This window comes from Cavia porcellus, unplaced genomic scaffold, assembly GCF_034190915.1.
Source record: "Cavia porcellus strain 051 isolate PalLab524CR breed Dunkin Hartley unplaced genomic scaffold, mCavPor4.1 scaffold_31, whole genome shotgun sequence".
NCBI classification, from domain to species: domain Eukaryota; kingdom Metazoa; phylum Chordata; class Mammalia; order Rodentia; family Caviidae; genus Cavia; species Cavia porcellus.
In genome coordinates, this window is record NW_026947514.1 from 10,850,861 (window position 1) to 10,872,399 (window position 21,539).

A 21,539-nucleotide genomic window follows, 5' to 3' on the forward strand; every position below is an offset into this window, starting at 1 on the left:
AGTGTTCTATATATACCAATTCAATCAGATTTTTCCATTGTGTATTTGAATTGTTTTATACTACTATTTCATTTTTGTTTATTTTTTTTTCCTTTTTTTTACCGGTACCAGGGATCGAACTCACAACCACGCGCTTGCAGGCAGGCACTTATGCTGCTGAGCTAAATCCCCAGCTCCAATTTTTGTTTATTTTTGTAGCAGTTAGAAACAATAGAGTCTTAAATATTTTATTATGGTTGTGAGTTTGTTTAATTCTTCCTTGTAATTCTATTAATATTTGTGGTTAATATTTTGAGGTGGCATTACTAAGTACATATAAATTTAGGATTCAGTATCTTCCTGGTAAATTGAAACTTCTACATTTTTGAAATGCATGTTTTTATATTTCATAATTATGTTAAAATATACTTCATCTTAAACCAATTTAATGATACCCAGTTTCACAAGTATTTCCATTATATAACTTTTTCTGTCATTTTATTTTCAATATCTTATATTTAATATTTCATGTGTGCTTTACAAGCAGCATATAATTCATTTTAAACTTAATATAAACATATTTGTCATTTAATTGGAGTTATTTAGTTCATATATATGTAATTTGGAATATCTGGTTTTAAATTTGCAGTTTAAAAAAATAATAGGGGCCAGAAATTTAGCTTAGTGGCATACATGCCTGCCAGGCCAGCACAAGGTCATGAGTTTGATCCCCTGTACTAAAAAAAAAAAAAAAAAATTTTTTTTTTTTGCAGTTTATCTCTTTTTACTTCTGCTGCCTTTTCTATTTTTCTTACCTTTTGGCTCTCTTGAACTGATTAAGTTATATGTAAACCTTCCATGAACTAATCTTTGTCTTAATGAGTTAGTGTTTTATGATTGTTTTGATCATTGCTCTAGAGATTGTACTATGCTTTCTTGACCAATCAGCGTCCAGCATAAAGCAATACTTTTTTCCTGTAAAATGATAGATTTTTAACTTCTTTTTCTTCCTTCTGACTTCCATGCTATATAGGTATATTTATATTTATACACTGACATATATTCTCACAAAATACTTTCTATTCAGTGAATATTAATTGGATTTTCTTCTCTACCTCCTCTTTCTCTTTCAATTTCTGAGATTGAACTTTAAAAAATACTTTTATGTATTTTTCAATCAGTGTTATCTGAAAATGTTACTGTTTTGCTTTTATGTCTTAAAGACATTTTCTCTTTTATACTTTTTTTTTTTTTGTTTTTTTGTTACCAGGAATTGAACTCATGAACTTGTGCTTAACAGGCAAGTGCTTGAGCCACTGAGTTTAATCCCTGGCCCTCTTTTATAAGTTTTCGACTAGCAGTCATTTTATTTCTACACTTTAAAGATAGTTTATGAATTTTTATCTTGTTGTTTCTACTGTGGAGTCAGTTGCCAGTTGTTACTCTTTGAGGATAAACAGTTGTGTTTCTCTTTTGTTTTCAAAGTTTGCTTTGATTTTTTTATTTTTGGGGCAGCTTGACTGTGGCATATCTAGTTATAATATTATTTCTACTTGTCTTTTGGGGTAATCATATGACCCAAGACTTGGATTTTTTGGTTGGTTTTAAAAGATTGTCAGGAATTGTCCCTTTTCTTAGTGAAAACAGTGAAAAATAAAATACTTAGTTAATAAAGTAATAGTACTTTATTATGTTACATTTTGTATATAGTAAGTTACACAAATGAGATAAGAGAATGTTTTTATCACCTCATGAGATAATGGTATGCCTCTTTTAACCAGCACATCTCTCTTCTACCTTGGTTATCTACTTATTAACATGTAATTCATGTTTTCATTTAATTCAGATATAAATGTGTAAATGGAGGTCAAACCGTTCTCTTTTTTTTTTTTTTTTTTTTTTTGCATGTATGTGTCTGACCTCAGTCAACCTGCAACTTGTTTGCAATGCCAAGTAAGTTGTCTTAGCCACAATTATATCATTAGGCCAAAGTACCGGAGAACACTGAGTTTGAAGGAGGAGAGTTTATTTTGGATCATGTTTTCAGTTCATGGTCACCTGATTTTGGGGCAGAAACAAGATGACAGAATGGCTTGGTGGAGGAAAAGACCCTCAACTTATGGCAGCCAGAAAGCTGAGAGGGAAAAGGAAGAGCCAGGAACAAGAGTGTACTTCCAGGTCACGCCCCCAGTGATAAACATTTAACCAGGTTCCAGTTGCTAAAAGTACATTTAGCACCCGTGATCCAGTCACCTTCAATATATATGAACATTTTGGGGGACATTTTAAGGTCTAAACCATTAGCATACCATTGAGTGAATGTGCCACAGTTTATTAAGTCTACTATTGATAGAGATTTGTGTTGTTTTCAGTTTTTAGCAGTGTACTTATGGCAATACGCTATGAAAATCTTCTGTAAACTTTTGTGGAAATATCTCTTTAATTCTTTTGAGTATGTACTTAAAAGTGGAACTCTTGGGTCATAGAGTTTATAAGAAATTTGTAAACTCTTCTCTAGTGAATTTTTGCTGTTTTATATTTCATCCAATTAATATAGAGCTCCAATTGCTTTATACTCTCCCATCAATTGTCAGTATTTATAATTTTAATCATTCTGATGGGTGTGTATTTCATTGTAGCTTTAATTACATTTCCCTGATAATGATGTTGAGTACATTTTCCTGTACTTATTGATTATTCAGATATCTTATTTTTGAAGTACCTTATAAAGTCTTACTATTCTTGTTTTTTTAAAAAAATTATTGATATGTAACTTTTTAATGCGTCCAGTTATTAATCATTTGTAAGATTTACATATTTCAAATATTTTTCTCCAGCTGGAGATTTAGCTCAGTGGCTTAAGTGCCTGCCTGGCAAGCATGAAGTTGTGAGTTCAAATCCCAGTATGAAAAACAAAAACAAAAAAGAAATAGTTTTCTACAAGTGAAGCTTTGATATTTTACCTTCCCTGCAATGTCTTTTGATGAACATTGGTTTTTAATCATGATAAACTAAAATATATTATTTTTTTGTGGTTAGTGCTTTTAATGTCCCATATAGAAAACCTTTGCATTTTCCAAAGTTGTAAAGATATTCTTCTTTCAGATGCTGTATTGTTTTATTTTTCATAAAAAGACTGTGATCTGTCTTTTTTTAGTGGGTATGGTTCATTTTCATATGGATTGTTTTAACATCCTTTGTTGAAAAAATTATTCTTTACCATTTGAGTTGTATCGGTCTCTTAGCTGTTCATCTGTAGTCCTATTTCTGGGCTCTTTTGTTTCATTGATTTGTATTTTTATACCAATAATTTATCTTAAATATTTTCACTTTATAATCTTGAAATTTGAGAGTTCAAGCTCTAGCTTTGTTCAAGTTCTAACTTTTCCTTTGATCACTGTTACTTTTGAGATTCTTCACTTAAATTTTAGTATTAGCTTTCAATTTCTGCCAACAGTAACCTTACTGAGAGTTTGATCTGGATTTTGACTCTGTTGTTCTCTTTGGAAAAAATAGAAGAAACCTTAGCACTATTTCTAGTCTATGAATACAGTATCTCTTTTACTTAGATCCTTTTAATTTTGTCTCAGTTATGTTTTGTCCTTTTCAGTGTAGAGTTTTTTCTTTTCTTAGATCAAATTCTAGATGTTTGTTTTTTGATGTTATTGTAGATAACATTTTGAAATTTAATTTCCAATTTATTACTAGCACAAAAAAATCTAATTAATTTTTACATATTGTTCCCATGATTTTGTTAAATTCAGTGATTAGTTCCAGTAATATAGTGATTATTGATTTGGATTTTCTGTAGAGACAGTCACATTTTTTTTGTGCTATTTTCTTTTCAGTCTTTGTACTTTCTTCCATTGTTTCTTCATTGTTACTTTCTTTCATTGTTTCACTGATATGAACCTTCAGGACACAATGTCTAATGAATAAAATTGGTAAGAATGGACAGTGTCACTTTATTTTTAACATTAAAGACTATTTCACCATTAAGTATGGTGTTTGCCTTAAAGTTTTGTAGATATCCTTTGTATCAGTTTCAATAAGTTTAATTTTATTTCTAGTTTTCTTAGAGATTTCACAAATGGGTGTTAAATTTGATAACACACTTAGATAAAAACCACCAAAAAATAGAGAAAAATGATAAAAATTATGTTCATTATACATTTCGTTACATTCTTGCTTTATTTTTATTCGTGGAGTTTACTTTTCTTGTTCTTTTTTCTACCTTTGTGGTGGCAAAAACTTCAATTTTTGATTTTTAATGTTAAAATTTTTCTAATTATTTATTTAAAACTATTAATATTCCTTCAAGCTCTACTTTAGCTGTATCCGACAAGTTTTGGTATGTTATGTTTCTACTAATGTTCATTCTGTAGATTAAAATTTTTTAATTGATATGTGTTCCATTACCCGTGTTGCTTAAAGAATTGTTGTTAAATTTACAAACATTTGAGTTCTAGTTATCTTTTTGTTTTGATTTCTACTTTAATTTCATTGTAATTAGTAAATACTGATTTTCTCATTTAACATTAAAATGCCAATTTATTATTTCTGGTAGGACATTATTTATTACTATGATAATATTTTTGAATGTAATATTTTACTTTTCTTTGCCTCTGATTAAGATTTTTCACTTTTTTTGGTATTTACTAGTTTTGGTATTTACTAATCTGCTTAAGTGTGCTGATCTTTGCATTTATTCTGCTTGGGCTTGCCCAAGTTTCTTGAATCTGTAGTTTCATGTCCTTCATCATTATTGGAATATTTTACATGTCATTCTATCCAGATATTTATTCTGGGTCTTTTTTTTTCCTTCTCTGTGTTTCAGACTTATAAAAAATGTCCAATATTGTTCCAGAGTTCTCAGATACTGAATTCTTTTTGAAAAAAATATTTGTCTGTGTTAGTTTGGATTTATGTTAACCTGTCTTCTAGTTCACTGATCCTTTCTTCTGCTCTGTCCAATATTTGAAAACTTCCATCCATTTAGTTATGTAAATATATTACAAAGATATATTCTATGTTTTTAGCTCTACAATTTTATTTTAGTTCTTTTCATAGTTTTCTGTTGGAATTTCCATCCTAACAATCCATTCTTTAACACATTTGGAGTACTCCTTTTAAAATTGTTTATCCTACTCCAGGTGAATCTAAGCCTGTTTGTTTCCTTTGACTGTTTTTTCTTTTATTGTATGTATTGCATTTTTGGCTCTTTCAGATGCCTCGTAAGATTTTTATTATGTGATAGACACGGAAGAATACATTGTAGAGACTCTGGACTATTTATTTTTCTAAAAAATATTGAACTTTGTATTTGCTGCATGGAATTCTGTTAGGGTTATTTTTATATTTTGTTAAGCCAGATATATTTCAATTCACCTTTAGTCCTATTAAAGGTATGCCTATATTAGCAGTATCTTTAAAACTTGTGGTGTGTGGGAAAAGCAATACTTAAGAGAGAAATTAAAGGCATGGATTAGAAAGAAGAAAGATTTAAAATCAATAATACAAGCATCTACATTAAAAAAACTAAACAAAGAAGAACAATTTAAGCCTAACTTAAGAAGAAAAATATAATAAAAAACTAGAGAAGACTTTAGTGAAATTTAAAGTAGACAAATAATTGAGAAGATATTTTAGGTAGTAGAGTGTATAACTTATATATGTGTATATGTCAATTTAGGTATATTTAAAAAGTGTACTGCTTCACACATGAAAGTAAAGTGCTTCACTGTGAAAAACTGTGCATTTAATGTTTTATTGTTTTCTGCATTTAGAATTATACAGAAGGAATCTTAGACCAGTATGATTTTTATGTTTATAAGAATCATTTTTTTTTTTTTTTTGGTTTTTGGAGACTTGTTTATTTATTTTTAAAGTTTACTTCAATATTTTTTAGTATGCATATCTTGTCCTTGATTTTCCTGTTAAAAGTGAAAAATACTTCTAATTTGAAAAGTTAAGATCCTTTAAAGTTGTTTTTCAGGAATTTTCTTGTTAATGAAGTGCTAAATTACTGCTTTTCATCTAGTCGTTTGGTGTATTTATAAGGAATAATTCTAATTTTTAGGTCAGATTTTCATTTTTTGTGTTAGCAGTTATAACCACTGTTTTTGTACATTTATCTTTTCCCTGTAATCTAAGTATCTCAAGCTGGTTTACACTGTAATTTATTAGATTTTCATTCAAACAATGAGCTCAGTTATTTACTGCTTTCAGTGAGAGTTTCTAATTGTAGTGTGGTATGATTTTATGCAATAAAATAACCAATGTTAAGCATATAGCTCGATAACTTTATAAAAGTATGCATTAATGTAACCAATACTGTAATGAAAATATAGAATATTTCCATCACTCCACAAAGCTTTCTTGTTTCTAACAATTAACTAACTACATTCTCTATCACAACTGCTGATCTTCTTTTTGTCATTGTAGTTTAGTTTTTCTGTTCTAGGATTTCATATGAATGGACTCATCACTAAAATATTTTATTTTATATGTTTTATTTAGTATAATGTTTCCTTCATTTATTGATGTTTGTGTATATTTCATTCCTAACAGTATAGTATTCTATTATACAAATTTCATTGTATCCATATCTCATAATTAGTTATTCACTTTTTGATGAAGTTTTTGGCTACTATGACTAAAGCTATAATAGTATTTTATAGATATACATTTATTTTTCTTGATGAACTTTAGCATTGAAAATCTTGTTAGTTGTATGTTTAATATTATTAGAATTTTCCAAACAATTTTTCCAAGGTGATTATAACATTTTACTTCTCCTCTAGCAATGGATGAGAGTTCCAGTGGTTCTGTGTTGCTGTTCACACTTGAGAATGTTAGTCTTTTACCATTACACCTTCTGATGTTCATGTAGCAGTGTCATGTTGTTGTTTAACTTGTGTTTCCTGGATGAATGATGGTAGTAAACTTCTTTTAGAAGGGTGCGCATGGCTATTTCCATATGCTTTTATGTTTAAAGTTCCCAGTGAAGTGGTATTTTTTATGCTTTAAATACATTACTTTTGTCAGTATATTGTGAATATGGGGCTTTCCTTTTTAGATTTTTCAAAGGCTGACGTTTTTAATGTTGATACAATTTATCAATATTCTATTTTTTGTCTATATAAGACTAAAAATTCCCTATGCTTCTAGAAGTTTTGTAATTTAAGATCTTACATTTAAGCCTATAATTTATTTGGAGTTAATTTTTATGTGTAATATGAAGAAAGAATTGAATCCTCCCTTAAGATAGATTGTTGTTCTAATTTAATTTGTTGAAAAATTTATCTATTTCACATTTAATTCATCTTGATTGTTGAAATAATTGACCATCTACATTTATGGTTATATTTCTAGACCCTGTAATTTGTTCCATTATTGTTATTACTACTAGTTATTTTACAAATATACTCTTTGGAGTACAATAACTTTATAATATATTTTCCAGTCTATCTTTTAATTTTTTGGAAACATTCCTGACATTGCAGAACTAAGCTGAAATGTATTAATATTCCACTCTTACATTTTCATGACAAACAGAAAAATTCATGAGCCAAAATACAAGTTAAGAAAAAAACATGGAGAAGCTTAGACAATTAAATAGGGATCTCAGGATTAACAGCTGAACAGAGAAAGGAATTAAAATGTTTTAAAAAATCACGAGTGGATGATAGATAAAGTGTGTAGAAACTGAAAATTTACAAACCGTTTAAAACCTGGAATTGCTGACTGTTCAGAAACTACACATGGATCATGGGTGGCAGTGAACAGTCAGGTCATGATGAATCCGCATTGTTCTAGCTGTTCCCCCTGCCACCGTCTCCTAGGCAAGCCTGACACTGCTTAGATATTGAGCCGGGCTAATGCTGGCAGCAGATCCAGTGATGGTAACCTGTCTATCAAGTAGATTCTAGCACTGGGTTCGCAATTTTGATCTGCACCCAGACATCTGATGGATCTCATTGATTTGGACTCCTTGATCAATTGTGCAGCCAATCAAATCGTTTGGAATGGTGAGTTCGTGAGAAATAGTCTGAGCAGATGCATCCAAACCCTGGTGTTGCCAGCGTCATGGGAAAATGAGACCGTTGCATTGTCAGCTGGTGCAGTTTGGTCAAATCTGGCTGTGGACTGGCACGCTGTGCTTGAATGGTCTAGGCCTCTTAGAGGTGGTCTCTCCAGGTCAGGGTTGAGGCACATGGATGGCGTGATGTGTCGAAAGCTCCCACTGTCGCCGCGTGTGCTGCCCCTGTGCTGACCACCTGCAAAGATGACTAGAGAACTTGATGACTTGGGCTGGTATGGAATGGTCATGCCCTTTGGTGGGGGGAATGGGAGAGAGTCTCCAACATGATCACGCAGATCTGTTTGACACACTCAGTGATGGATTGCGGGGTGCCAACAATAGTGATGGTCTGCTCAGTTGAGTTGGGGAGCATATCTTCTGCCACTTGGACCTGAGCCCCTGTACTCTCTCATATATTTCCATGATGTTGCAAACGCCTTTTCCAATGAGAGAGCGCACTGACTAGCAGGGACCACCAGCCTCAGAGTGGCAGGGGGATCTACTGGCAGCTGTGGTATTGGTCATGAGCTGCTGATGCCCTCTTTAGTTTGTCAATGATCGTAGCAAAGGCTTTGAAGATAGCATTAGTGGGCCCAGCCAAAGTGATAATTCGCTCAGGACAGTTCCTTTCCGAGGCGTTGATAGGTGCACCACTCTTCTCATGCATCTTAACTGAACTGACTCTCCTGGCTTTCCGTTGATACAGCTAACTTCCTTTCCATGCATAAATAGCCGGATGGTGAGAGTGGTATTCAATCCACCTTCAGTCACAACGAGGTCCATGTCTAGTATTATGGGGAGCTGGACTTTTTGAGTGGCCAAGTCTTTGGTCACTGGTTGGGGTCAGAGCCAAAAACTGCAGGCGAACAGCGATGGAGGGGAAGAGGGGAGCGAGCTGGAAGGGGAAGGGCCGGAGGCCGGGAAGGAGCTACTGGGATGGGCGAGAAAGCAAGGCGCCCCCAGCTGCGGGCGGGCGGAGGAGGAAGTGTGGGGGAGGAGGAGAAGGAGGAAGGGGAAACTGATCCCGGGGCGGGCGGGACAGGGCGGGACAGGGCACAGGCTGTGGCTATTCGCCTGCTGCCTTCGTTGGTCTAGGCAGTATGTTTTTAAAATCATGTAATGTATATCCTTCAGAGTTGTTCTTCAAAATTGTTTTGGCTGTTGTAGTATCTTTGCATGTTCATATAAATTTTACTGCCACTTTTTCATTTCTACGAAATATCTACTTGTATTTTGATGTAATTTAAACAGACTTTAATTTTGGGGGAAATTACATTTTAATAGTATTTGGCCTTTTGATCTATAAACGTAGCATATCTATCCACTTACGTAGGTCTTCTTTAATTTCTCTCAAGTATGTTTGGTTTTCTATGTACAGATCTTACAGATATTCTATTAAAGTTATTCCTAAATATTGAATGGTTTGAGATGCTATTGTAAGTAATGTTAAAAATTTAATATCATCTGTTTATTGCTATGATAGACATATAATTGATTTTTAAAATAGATTGTTTATCTGCAACCCTAATAAATTTATTAATTTTTGTAGTGTTCTTAGGATTTTTTTGTGTAAATGATTGTGCTTTCTACAAAATGAAGATACTTCTATATTCTGCCTTTCTATTTTGTAGGCCTACCTGCCACTTTCCTTCCTTCCTTTCCTTTTCTCTACCTCGTTCTCTCTCTTTCTCTTTTTTTTTTTTTTTTCTCTCTTTGCTTTTGCCTTTACACCACCTCACATCTCAATGCAGTATTCAGTGGGAGTTCTAAGAGTGGACAGACTGTTTTTCCCACAATTTGTAGGGTATTCAGTCTTTTATCGTTAAACATGGACTTAACTGTGTAGACTTTTCAGATGCTTTTAGAAAATCAGATTGAGAAAATTTCCTTCTAGTTTTAGCTTGCTGAGAGTTTTAATAATAAATAAATATCAATTTGACAAATACATTTTCTTTCTATTGAGATGTTTATATGACTTCCTCCCTTTATTGTTAATAGAGTAAATTACATTGATTTGCTTTACACTGTTAAACCAGCGTTGCATTCCTAGGGTAAACTCTGTGTTGTCATACTATTAGAAACTGCCATATTTAATTTGCTAAGGTTGTTCATACCTTTATGAAGCATATTTATATAACTGCAATTTTTTATATAGCCTTGTTTGCAAGTAATGATGACCTCATAAAATGAGTGTCTCATCTTTTGTTTCTTGATTTTATGTAAAATCTATTCATTAAATGATTAATAGATCAGTGAAGTTATCTAGATTTATGGTTTTCTTTGTGGGAGGGTTTTATGTTTTGAATTTTTCTTTAGTATTTCTAGGGCTCTTAGATTTTGTAACTTATATTGAGCCATATTTTCCAGAGAATCAGATTTTTGTTTTTAACTGTAACAAATTCTAGATTTTCTCCATCCCATTGATACTGCACTTCACTTTTTTTTTTTTGACACAGAGTCTCTCTCTGCAGTTCAGGCAGCCTTGAGCTCTCTTTGCAGCCCAGGCTGGTCTCAAACTTGCAACAATCCTCCTGCCCTAGCCTCTCTGTGCTGTGATTACAGGTGTGAGCCATCACGCCTGGCTACTTCACTTATTCATTATTCTGTCTTATTAATACAACACATAAATAATTTTGCAGATGCTTTAGATTTTCTAATATAAGAATTTAAAGCTATAAATTTCCATGAAACCATTATTTTAGTTCATCCCATAAATTTGCTGTGTATATTATGTTTTTAATTATATTTTAGCATAGAATATTTTCTGATATTTTTTGTGATTTTTTTGAATTTATTAGAAGTATTCTTTAAGTGTACAAATATTTGGTGAAATTGCTTTCTAGATTAACTCTGTTCTCAGTAGAGAATATGCTGTGTGATGTAGTGCCATTTAAATTGTCAGTCTTATGAACCAGAATATAGTCTAATTTTAGTATATGTTACATGAGTATTTGAAACAGTGTGTTTTACACAGTGGTTATGTGGTGAGGTTTTTGTTTTTATCTGTTAAGCTGATTGAGAGTATTATTCAGGTCTTAATGTTACTGATTTTTTTTATCAGTTACTTGTGTTACCAATTACTTGTTTTATCAGTTAATGAAAGAAAATGTTGAACTTTACAACAATCATTTTGAACTTTTTTCTTCAATTTTATTAGTTTAGTTGATGCACATATACTTATGATAGTTATGTCTTCTTGATCAATTGGCCTTTATATCTTTGTGAAATATTTTTCTTTTTTCTGCTAATGTCTTTGTCTTAGTTGTTACTTTAATCTATAAAAATTTTAGTTTTCTTTTTCTTTCCTTTTAGTGTAATAAAAGTAGATACTGCTAAAGAAAATATTAAAACACACTCTTCTATGAAAATATGAAACAAAATGTCATAACAACATAGAGAATAACAATGGTTAGTATACTGCATATCATGATTTTAAAAGAAGGGCCAAAATATTACTCAGAGTTCAAGTGATAGAGAAAAACAGAGGCTCTCTAATAAAGAAGAAACAAAAAAAAGGACAAAACTTTTTTTTTCAGTGAACAAAAAGAAACTAGTAGCTTGACATACATTTTTTCTGTTTACTTATTGCTTACCTGTTTTTTTATATTTCAAGTGCTTCTCACAGGTAGCATGTAACTAAGGCATGCCTTTTGATAAATTTAAAACTAATTTTACATTATCTGTTCTTTAGACTATTTACATGTAATGTACTTATTGTTTAGACTGTTTGTATTTAATGTAATTATTGATGTGGTTGAGTTTCGGTCTCTTTGTTTTATATTTGTCACAGGTAGTCTTTCTTTTATATATTTTGACTTCTTCTAGGTTATTTGCATCCAGTTTTACCTGTGTATTAAATTGTTAGTTTTTCTTTTTAAAAAAATTGCTCTAAGGTTTATAAGATACACCTTTAAACTTCATAGTCTATTTCAAATAATAATATACCAGCTTATATACTAATGCAATAATTATATATATTTTCATTTGTCTCCATTATTATTTTTATGTATTTTTTTTAGTATTATTTTTTGAAACAGGGCCTCACTATGTAGTTCAGGGTTTGTTGGAACTCACTGTGTAGCCCAGGTTGGCTATGAAATTGTGGCAGTCCTCCTTTTTCAACCTCCTGAGTGCTGGGACTATGGCCATATTCCAAGAGGCCTGACTGTTCTTTTTATTCTGATTATCAAACATTACACACACAAATACTTAGTCTCGCAATACATTGCTATTATTTTTGTTTTAAGTACTCAATCATCTTTTAACAACATGTTAATATGAGCAAAAACATCTTTTGTAATTATTTACTATATTTGACATGTCTAACACTTTATGTATTTGTGTTAGCCCAGCCTTCTAGCCAGCATCGTTTACTTTCCATTTGAAACGTTGCCTTTACAATTTCTTGTAGTGGATCCAAACTGGCAATTAATTCTATTACCTAGTGTTTATCTTCAAATAATTTTTATTTAATATTGATTTATGAAGGATATTTTCACTAGTGTAGAATTCTAGGTTGATGGTTTTTTTCTTTCAGCCTGTTAAAGATGTCGTTCCATTGTCTTCTGGCTTGCATTATTTCTGACAAGAAATCAATGATCATTCTTATCTTTGTTCCCCTGTAAGTAATGTGTCTTTTGGTTTTGTTTTGTTTTGTTTCTTGGCTGTTCTTAGGTTTTCTTCTTACCATTGCTTTTCATCAGTTTGAATCTAATGAGTTTTGATGTGATTTTCTTTCCTTTTATCTTCCATATGAGTCATTGAACTTTTTGAATCTGGGTTTATAGTTTCAATTAATGTTGAATAAATTTGACAGTGTTTCTTCAAAAATATCCCTCTCGTGATCCTTTTTTGTTGTTAATTGTATGTATTTTTCAACTTCCTGAAAACTTCCCACAGCTCATTGAAGTTCTGTTTTTCTTAAAGTACTTCATTTTGAGTTCTTCCTGTTATGTCTCCTAATTGCCTGATTATTTGTTTTGCATTTTCTAATAACCATTAAGTCGATTCAGTGAATTTTCATTTCAGATTTTGCATTTTTAGTTTTTTTTTAATTTTTTATTTTAAGAAATTTCATTTGTTTCTTTTATTATACCTTTGATCTTTGTCCTCATTTTGTCATCATGTTCATAATCATGTTTTCCTTTGAATATGTTTATATTAGATTTTTATAGTTGTTATTTGCTAACTGCTTCATCTCTATAATTTCTGGCTATGTTTTGTTTGGTCAACCTTTTCCTGTTTCTGAGTAGCATTTTCCTACCTCTTTAAACATCATGTGATTTTTTTGATTGGATGCTGGATTTCATGAATATTACCTTGTTGAACATCTGTTTTCTTTCCCCATTAAAATACACTGGAGTTTGTTTTACTTGTTGGTTTTCCACTAAAGTGCATTAGAGTTTTTAGTTGATCAGTTTGACTTTTCCAAGGCTTGTCCTTAACCTTTGTCAAGATAAATCTAAGGTAGCATTCCTCTGTTATTTTAGTTCTTTTTCTAAGGTATAACCCTCCTTAAGTCTCTGTTGTATGCCCCAGGTGTTAAATGAGTTTCTGCCACTCTGACTGGTTAGAAATTCAATATCTCCTAACCATGTTTGGGCACTAGAACTGTTTAGCTTATAGGTCCCCCATAGCTGTTCTTCATCCTTATGGAGTTTTACCTTACACATGTTTAACATACTATAAAGCCAAAGACTCAAAATTAATTCTACTCTTTCTTTGTTGTCTATCTAGCAAATTTCACCTATCTTGCATCTTTTATCTCAACTTTCCTCAATTCAATAAAACTTCCCTATTTTGCTTATCTTTCCCCTTCTTGGATCAAGTCTGAAGTTGTTTTTACAAAGAAAACCAGGGAAATTGTGTGATTGACTGCATTATTTCTCTTCTGTCAAGGAACACTAACTTAACATATCTGTAGTTCAGTTTCTCAAAATGATTTTTTCATATATTTTTCAGTTTTCTAGTTATTTATGGTAGCAAGGCAAGTCTTATAACAATTGAGTCATCGTAATCAGAAGCAGAATTAGTGTCCGCCATGTTTTTGTGCTATCTTTTATTACATTTGAATCATCATTCTATCATTACTATATTTGCCACACAATAAGATATGTTGATTGCCTTTACATCAGAGTCAATTTTAGTACTTTTCCCAATTACAACTTTTATTTTATCCCCAGAGCTTTTTAACTCAATATATCTAACATCACTTGTAGCATTCTATTTCAAAAACCTTGACAAGTGATTTTTGACACACAACAGAAACTAAGAATCACTGTGCTAGTAAGCTTAAATGTAGAGTGGTTTTGACAACTTAAGTGGAGCATCCTATAACCAGTTCTTAACTCAGTTACACATGGCAGTAATGGAACAAAAAGTGAGAGGAATTGTGTATTCCCATGAATCTCACAAAAAGCATTAATTTCTGGCAGAGAAGGCTTTAGAGCCCTGATTTAATGCTATGGTAATGATTTGTTTATACCTGTGCCACAATAGTTATTATATATTTTGAATATTACTTATGTCTGTAAGTATTAAGAACTTACTATTTGTTAACCAGTCTGCAAAAATTCTCACAATACACTGATTTAGAAATGGCTAGCCAGTTTCACCCTAACTCTGTTGTGCTAACTCTATTTTGGTTAGTGGTGACTGCTTGAAGCTTTCTTAAGGCCATTTATGAACTCAGCAGGAAGGAATGCTATAATGGATTACTTTTGTCTGACATGAGTTTGGGATTGGAAGAATGTGGCACATATTCCATATATTTGCAATTCATGTACAGGTTAAAGGCAGCTTTTTTTTCTTTAAATTTCTCTTCTTGCACAAGAAAAATTGTTGCCACTTTTGTAGTTATCTTGACTAACTTGAGAGCTGTGAAATATGTATACTTAAATATTTATTTATTCATTTAATTTTCTTTGTTTTTCTAAAATATAATCAATATTACTAGTGGTCTGTAATCTGTAATTATTTTCTTTTTGTATAAATTGATTTTTTTTGTCCTAGAAAAATTAGAATATGATAGTTTAGAAAGATGCACTAAACTTTAAGGTATATGAATGTATCACCTTTTTAAAAATGATGGAGTTTATTAGTTAAGTACATTACACAACATAATAGTCTAAAGGATGTTAATTGCCAGGTTTGGTTTTCATTCTGGTTTATTCTAGGTCACTTGGTTCTTTTCCTTATTATACTATCTGTATATTGAATTAAGATGTTGGATAATCGTTATCAGAAGACTAACAGAGGTTTAGTATGTGGCTTACATGTGTGATAAAGATAAATTTCATCTGGGCAAGAAGCTCATCCTTCCAGTTTTCACATTTGACAATGGTGGAGTGGAAAATGGAGTGTTGGAGAATGCCTTTCCTCTCATTTTCATTATTATAAACTTGAAATGCTTCCTGATACCAAAAATTTAGGATATTTAGCATAATATACTACAGTGAAAAGAGCAAAATACCAGAAACTAAGAAATACAGGTCCTAGTCCCAATTTATATATGCTAATTCTGCATCCATATCAAGCTTCACAACCTTTTAAACTAACTTGTCTTATATGTAATGAAATTAATACTCTTCTCTGTCTACCCCACAGAAGTGTTGGCAAATTAAGTGAAAATATAGTTATAAAAATCTTCAATAACTTGTTAGTGTCATAACATTGTGAGGTAATATGGTGCTACATATGCCATCTTATCCTGGCTTTATTTCCCAGTGAAAAGGCTGAAATTATGATATCTTTGCTTTATTTTAAAACTTTTTATAGATTATAATGATATTTCTATTAGGGAACCAATAATGATGATTCTATTTGGGAAAAAGGAAATAGCAAAGTTCTGTGCTTTCACCAGGGTATGAATAATTTCAATGAGAAGTATTCATTAACTCTGTTTTGCTTTACAGCTTGGAATCCCATCCACTGCCAACACATTGAATGCCACAATGCAATTAACAAACCAGCTGTGAAGGTATTGTTTTATTAGACCCAGTGGCATGCTGTATTTTTAGTGGTCAAATTATTAGTAGAAAATTGCTAATTAAAATGTAGTAAATTTCATGCTTGTCTGTAGAGCAAGAGGCTTTTGATCTGTAGTAATCTCAAGCACCGCTATGTTCAGTCTGACAGGATTTACAGAGCTGTGAATATTAGTGCCTACAGTTTTCAGCCTAGTTCATAGCCTTTCAGTTCATAGCCAAGTGATATGCAGTAGTGAGCTGTCAAAAGAATCTTGGTGGAACACTTACATAGTCCTTAATTGACTTCTATCTGAGCTAATAACCCAGGGAAATGTATTTTCCCCATTTTTACTGGTACTCTTCAGATTCATACTGCCAACTATGTGACAATACATACTCAAGAAATGTAGGGAAAAAACAGAAAATCAATAAATCTTAGCTCAGATAAAAAATGTGACTTATTGAAAGAAATGAGAAGTGTTTGCACAGCATACGCACAGAGCGTTACATTGGAGGTAAGGAGACAGTGCCTTAGAGAGGTCAGGTCACTCTCCTAAGACAACATAGGCAGTATCAGCATTGAAAACAAAATGAGGTAATTTGATCCTTAGCCTCATTCTTTTTTCCACATCATATTCTTTCAATCCTGGTAAAACCTTGAATCTCAAAAGTTGAATATTAAGAGAAATACTTATACCTTTTAACAAAGTTACTTATGGTATATTTGTTGGTTTGGCTAAATAAACCAGTGTCTGGATTTGTAAGTGTTAAATTTCATATTGTGAAGGGTGAGTGTTTATTAGAGTTCAGTTACTTCTAAGAACTTGGTGCTATGAGAGTTTGCTTCGCTTATTCTAAAGCTACACAGATTGTCCAGATGGCCAAATAATAGAAAATTAATACTGTCATGGTACAGAAACAAAGGACAGGTAAAATGAGATGCTATAAATTTAAAGTAAGCAACATAATGTGTTTCATAAATCAAAATGACAATAGGGTGCCAATAATAACATTGTCGTATAAATATATCATACTAACAACGATGGGCATTCTTGTGTCTTTGCCTTTGATGAGTGCAAACTGGATGAATGTTGAGAAAAAGCAGACGAAGAAAACCTGTCAGTGAAAGCATGGACTTCTCCCATTCTACTATGTGCACCCCTTTCTTGATTTTCAGAGACATTTGGAATTCAAAGAGCCTTTGTCTTGGTGTGAGGCTATTTTGAGCTGAATGTAGATAGGACTAGCTATTGCTCATGGAGTTCATCTTGATTCCTAGGGATGAGACTTGCATAGCTTTCTTTTACTTTTGTTTCTATATCCTTACTTTCTTCCTCCTGCCTGTCACAGGTTTCTCCAGTTATTTTTTTCCTTGATTTTGTGTCAGACTGCATTCTCATAAGTTCTGGTTAGTAATACTTTCTGGCCTTCCAATCATAGAAATCACCAGGAGTTATATTTTCTCTTTTTCTATTTAAACAGCCCAGATTGTTAATCTGGATTGGTCTTACTTTTCTCCTGAAAGTTCTCTAGTCCAAACTATCCTAGTTTGTCATTTTAAAAAACTTAAATAAATTCATATAATATAAAATTAACTATTTTAAATTGGACAATTTAGTACATTATCAAAATGTTGGCAAGTATAGTGTTTATTTAGTTCCAAGAGATTTTTCATTACCTCAAAATCTTACTTAATCATCATCCACTTTCTTGAAGCTCACAGACAAGTCTGACCTATGCCTATTTTTGTTAGTAAAGTTCTATTGGAACACAGCTTTTCTCAGGTGCTTTTATACTGTCTATGACTCCTTTCATGCTGTATCAGCAGAAGTGAGCAATTATATCAGAGACTATATGGTCACAAAATCTTAAATACTTACTGTTTGGTCATTGTTAGAAAAAAATGTGCTAATTTCTGGTTTAACATGCCAAAAAGTAGCTATTCATGGCATCTAAAGAAATATGAAACTTATATAAGGATTATTTTCACCCTGTGCTTTTAATATAAGGGAATATATAAATTTGATGACTTAATTATTTAAATTTAGCAATTCTGTTATTTCTCCAAGCTGAAATTTTTTAGGATTTTAACTTTGACTTACAGGCTGTTTGGGTTGTAAGTTTGGGTCATTTCCCCTTCACATCAGTGAAAGCAGCTAAAGATAGAGTGAAGTTTTAGAAGTGCTTTTAACTTGTCATATTTACTGTACAATCAACTATAACACAGGTTATCATTTGCAAAGCAGGAACTTTGATGAATTAATAGAAATTTAAACAAATACAGAACACAAAATGCAGTTAGTTATCTGAATGTTTTATTTTGCTTGATGTAAAACATCAAGATACTTGAAATATTCTGATGCTTAACTGTGAAATGAACATTTTTTATCTCCATGCTTAGGCTAGCAAGACCCCAGCCATAAATAACAAAGCCTCGGGGGTAAACAAATTGTAGGTCATACGCAGGAAAAAAAAATGAGATGAAAATGAAGCATTAGGTGATTGGTAAAAAGGTAGGATTCCAGAGTAAGAAAAGCAAACCACCATTGTTAGATTTATTGCTAAACTTTTCTGAATGAGATGGCTCTTAAGAAGCTAAATTCTCTACTGCCAGCATATTGGCATCATTTATGAGTTTGAAATCTTAATAATACATCTTCATGTTCCCAGAGAGAGATTATTGTATTCATCACACACATAGGCAATTTGAGTAGCCATTGAACAAGATTATTTTTTATTCTTGTGGAATGAGGGTGGATTTCCTGATACTTTAAGTTACAAATAATAGGAGAAATGAAAAACTACCAAAACAACATTATGAAATTTCCAGTGTGGATTCATCTGCCATATTCATATTCTAAACAGTTACAGATCAAATGGGTTTTACTAAAAATATTTATTCCACTTTGCTTTTGAAAAATCTGTCATCATTGAAGCATTTTTCCTCATGAAACAGGGAAAGTAATACACAGAAACAGCAGTATTCATTATGCCTTTTCATTTGTTTCAGATGTGTATAGACCCTTCCTTGTCAGTAGCTTTGGGCGACAAACCACCCCCACTGTATCTCTGTGAAGAATGCAGTGAGAGGATTGCAGGGTAAGTGTGAGTCCTTTAAGAGCAACAATAAGGAAAATCGTTTGGACTGGCATTGATTACATTATCCAACCTTCCCATTAGTTTTGTTGTGTTTTTTAAAAGATTATTTTATCTGATATTTAACATATAGCAAGCTGTCATTTGGAGGAATTCAGCTTTCAAAGTTGCCGTGTTTCTCTCCATGAAACATGAGAAAGAAATTCCACTTAACAAAATAACTCCAGTGTTTAAGCAACCCTATTAAAAAGGCCACAGAGAAAGCTAGGTATATTTAAAAAAATCTGTGGTTTCCAAACATGACATATAATTTATTATTTATTTTTTTGTTTATTTTGGTACGGGAAATCAAACCTAGGACCTCATGCTTGCCAGGCGGTGCTGTACCACTGAGCTATATCCCCAGCTGGCATATATAATTCAAGTGGGTTCTCTTTGCTGGTTAGTTTCACAGTTGCATTCAGCTTTGTGCAGATCATGGAGTATTTTGGTTACATAATTAGCATCTGAAAAGTATCATTTAAAGATAACTAAATATGATGAAATACCTATAATTTATAATTTAGCTGGAATGCATTAAACATTTAAAAAGTTTATTATGATAATGCTCTTAATTATATTTCCTTTCTATTAAAAGCCTTTCACCAATAGTGTGTAGCTTATAAACATTCATGTAGAAGGGGAATATTTCAGCAAAGCTCAAAAATGAATTTTACTTTTCTTTACAGGGACCACAGTGAGTGGTTGATTGATGTTCTTTTGCCACAAGGTATGGTTTACTTCAAAAAGGATGAATAATGAGTAATCATGACTAATGACATGGTTGATTTATCCCCTTTTGTGCTATTTTATTTTACAAAGATAGTAACCAAAGCATTATATTCCCTGAATATTCATTGACCTGAATCATTAATGTCAATATCTTGCTTATAATATACCCAAACACTTAATAATGAGGGAAGAGGTATCAGCTCTACCAAAATTAAGGTTACATGTTGCAGTTTGGATTTTGTGTAACCAAAGCCCTGCTGAATTAGTCTAAAGGGGTTTTCTTTTTTTTGTTTTTGTCTTTTTCCTTTTTATGGGTACTGGGGATCAAACTCACGACAGCCTGCTTGCAAGGCAGGCGCTTATGCCGCTGAGCTAAATCCGTAGCCCCTAAAGGGGTTTTCTATTTGTATAATAGATATGTCAGGCTGTGCCAGGTCAGAAAGGGAATAAGGGACACCAACAGAAAGAGAAGTGAATAATGAACCTTTTTCCTGCAATTTACTATACGTTTGGGGGAAAATCTTTTAGTTGCTTTAAAGCTGAGTCTCCCTATCAGTAAAATGGAGATAAAATATACCTAGTCCATTTCATTTGAAAGACAAGATTTGCAGTGCTTCTTAAAGCTGTGTCTTAAAAGTTAGGAGGTCCCAGACAGAGCATTCTGGGAACATCTGGGAACACCTGGGAAAAGCTGATATTCTGTCCACTTTGTTGGCAGTTGAAATGACAAAGAAAAGTACTTAAAAAACAGGCCATGACTGTAATCTCAGCACTCCCTACAGGCTGAGGTAGGAAGATGCAAGTTCTAAAGTTCAAGCCCAGCCTGGGCCATTTAGTGAGACCCCATCTCAAAATAAAATACAAGTTCAAAAGGCCTGGGGATGTAGCCGAATACAAAGCTCTGGGTTCAATCCCAAGTGCTGAAGAAAGGAAAAGGTGAGGAAAAGATTATGGAGATACATGGGTCCACAATGAGTGCAGATCAGGGACACGGGAAAGCTTGGTATTTGACTTTAGGTGTTTATAATAAAAGGGTTTACATGAAAGACCCCTTTCAAAAGAAATGTTAAAACCTTTATGTTAAGTTCTATAAATACTTTTTTTTTTAAACTTAAGGCTCTTGGTCAATGATTACCTTTGCACAATGGTTATTATATTCCTTCTTTGCAGTCTTTCAATATTAGACCATTTCTACTTGAAGAGATAAATTAACTCAATGATCCATGGCCCATTAATTGTGCAAAATCATTTTTTTAGACTAAGTTATAAATTTCACTGATTTGGCCTCCACTAATTCATAATTCCAGAATTTGGGAGCATTTACCTTTTAAATAAACTGTGACATAAACCATCCCATAAATAAGATGTTAGTCATTTGTTGTGCCCTAGTTTGAGGAAAGTGTTAATAGATTCTTGGAAAAATTATTTTCAAGTACTCTCTAGCATCAGTTTCCATGGAAATAATTGCTATGCTCACTAAAAAGAATTCTTACTCATTTGTTAAAGTCAATCTTGTAATCCAGTCAGTAGTTTGCTTCATCTGGTTGGTCCATGGATTTGAAAACTGATTTCTCTTACGTGACCATATAGCTGATTTTACATTAGTTAAGAGTGATATAAGTTCATAGTTCAAATATAAGGAG

General features: G+C 32.3%; 1 protein-coding gene and 1 pseudogene across 10 annotated transcripts in view; one reads left to right on the forward strand and one right to left on the reverse strand.

The window, feature by feature from the left end:
• Positions 1 to 21,539, forward strand: part of Unc79 (unc-79 homolog, NALCN channel complex subunit) — a 272,072-nt gene that overhangs the window by 82,376 nt on the left and 168,157 nt on the right. For all 10 annotated transcript variants that reach the window (XM_063241428.1, XM_063241425.1, XM_063241421.1 and 7 more), the window contains 3 exons: positions 15,976 to 16,040; positions 19,040 to 19,128; positions 19,854 to 19,894. In XM_063241428.1, the coding sequence (XP_063097498.1) occupies positions 15,976 to 16,040; positions 19,040 to 19,128; positions 19,854 to 19,894 (195 nt within the window). The remainder of the gene's footprint in view (positions 1 to 15,975; positions 16,041 to 19,039; positions 19,129 to 19,853; positions 19,895 to 21,539) is intronic.
• On the reverse strand, positions 7,764 to 8,845 carry LOC106025899 (poly(rC)-binding protein 2-like; annotated as a pseudogene).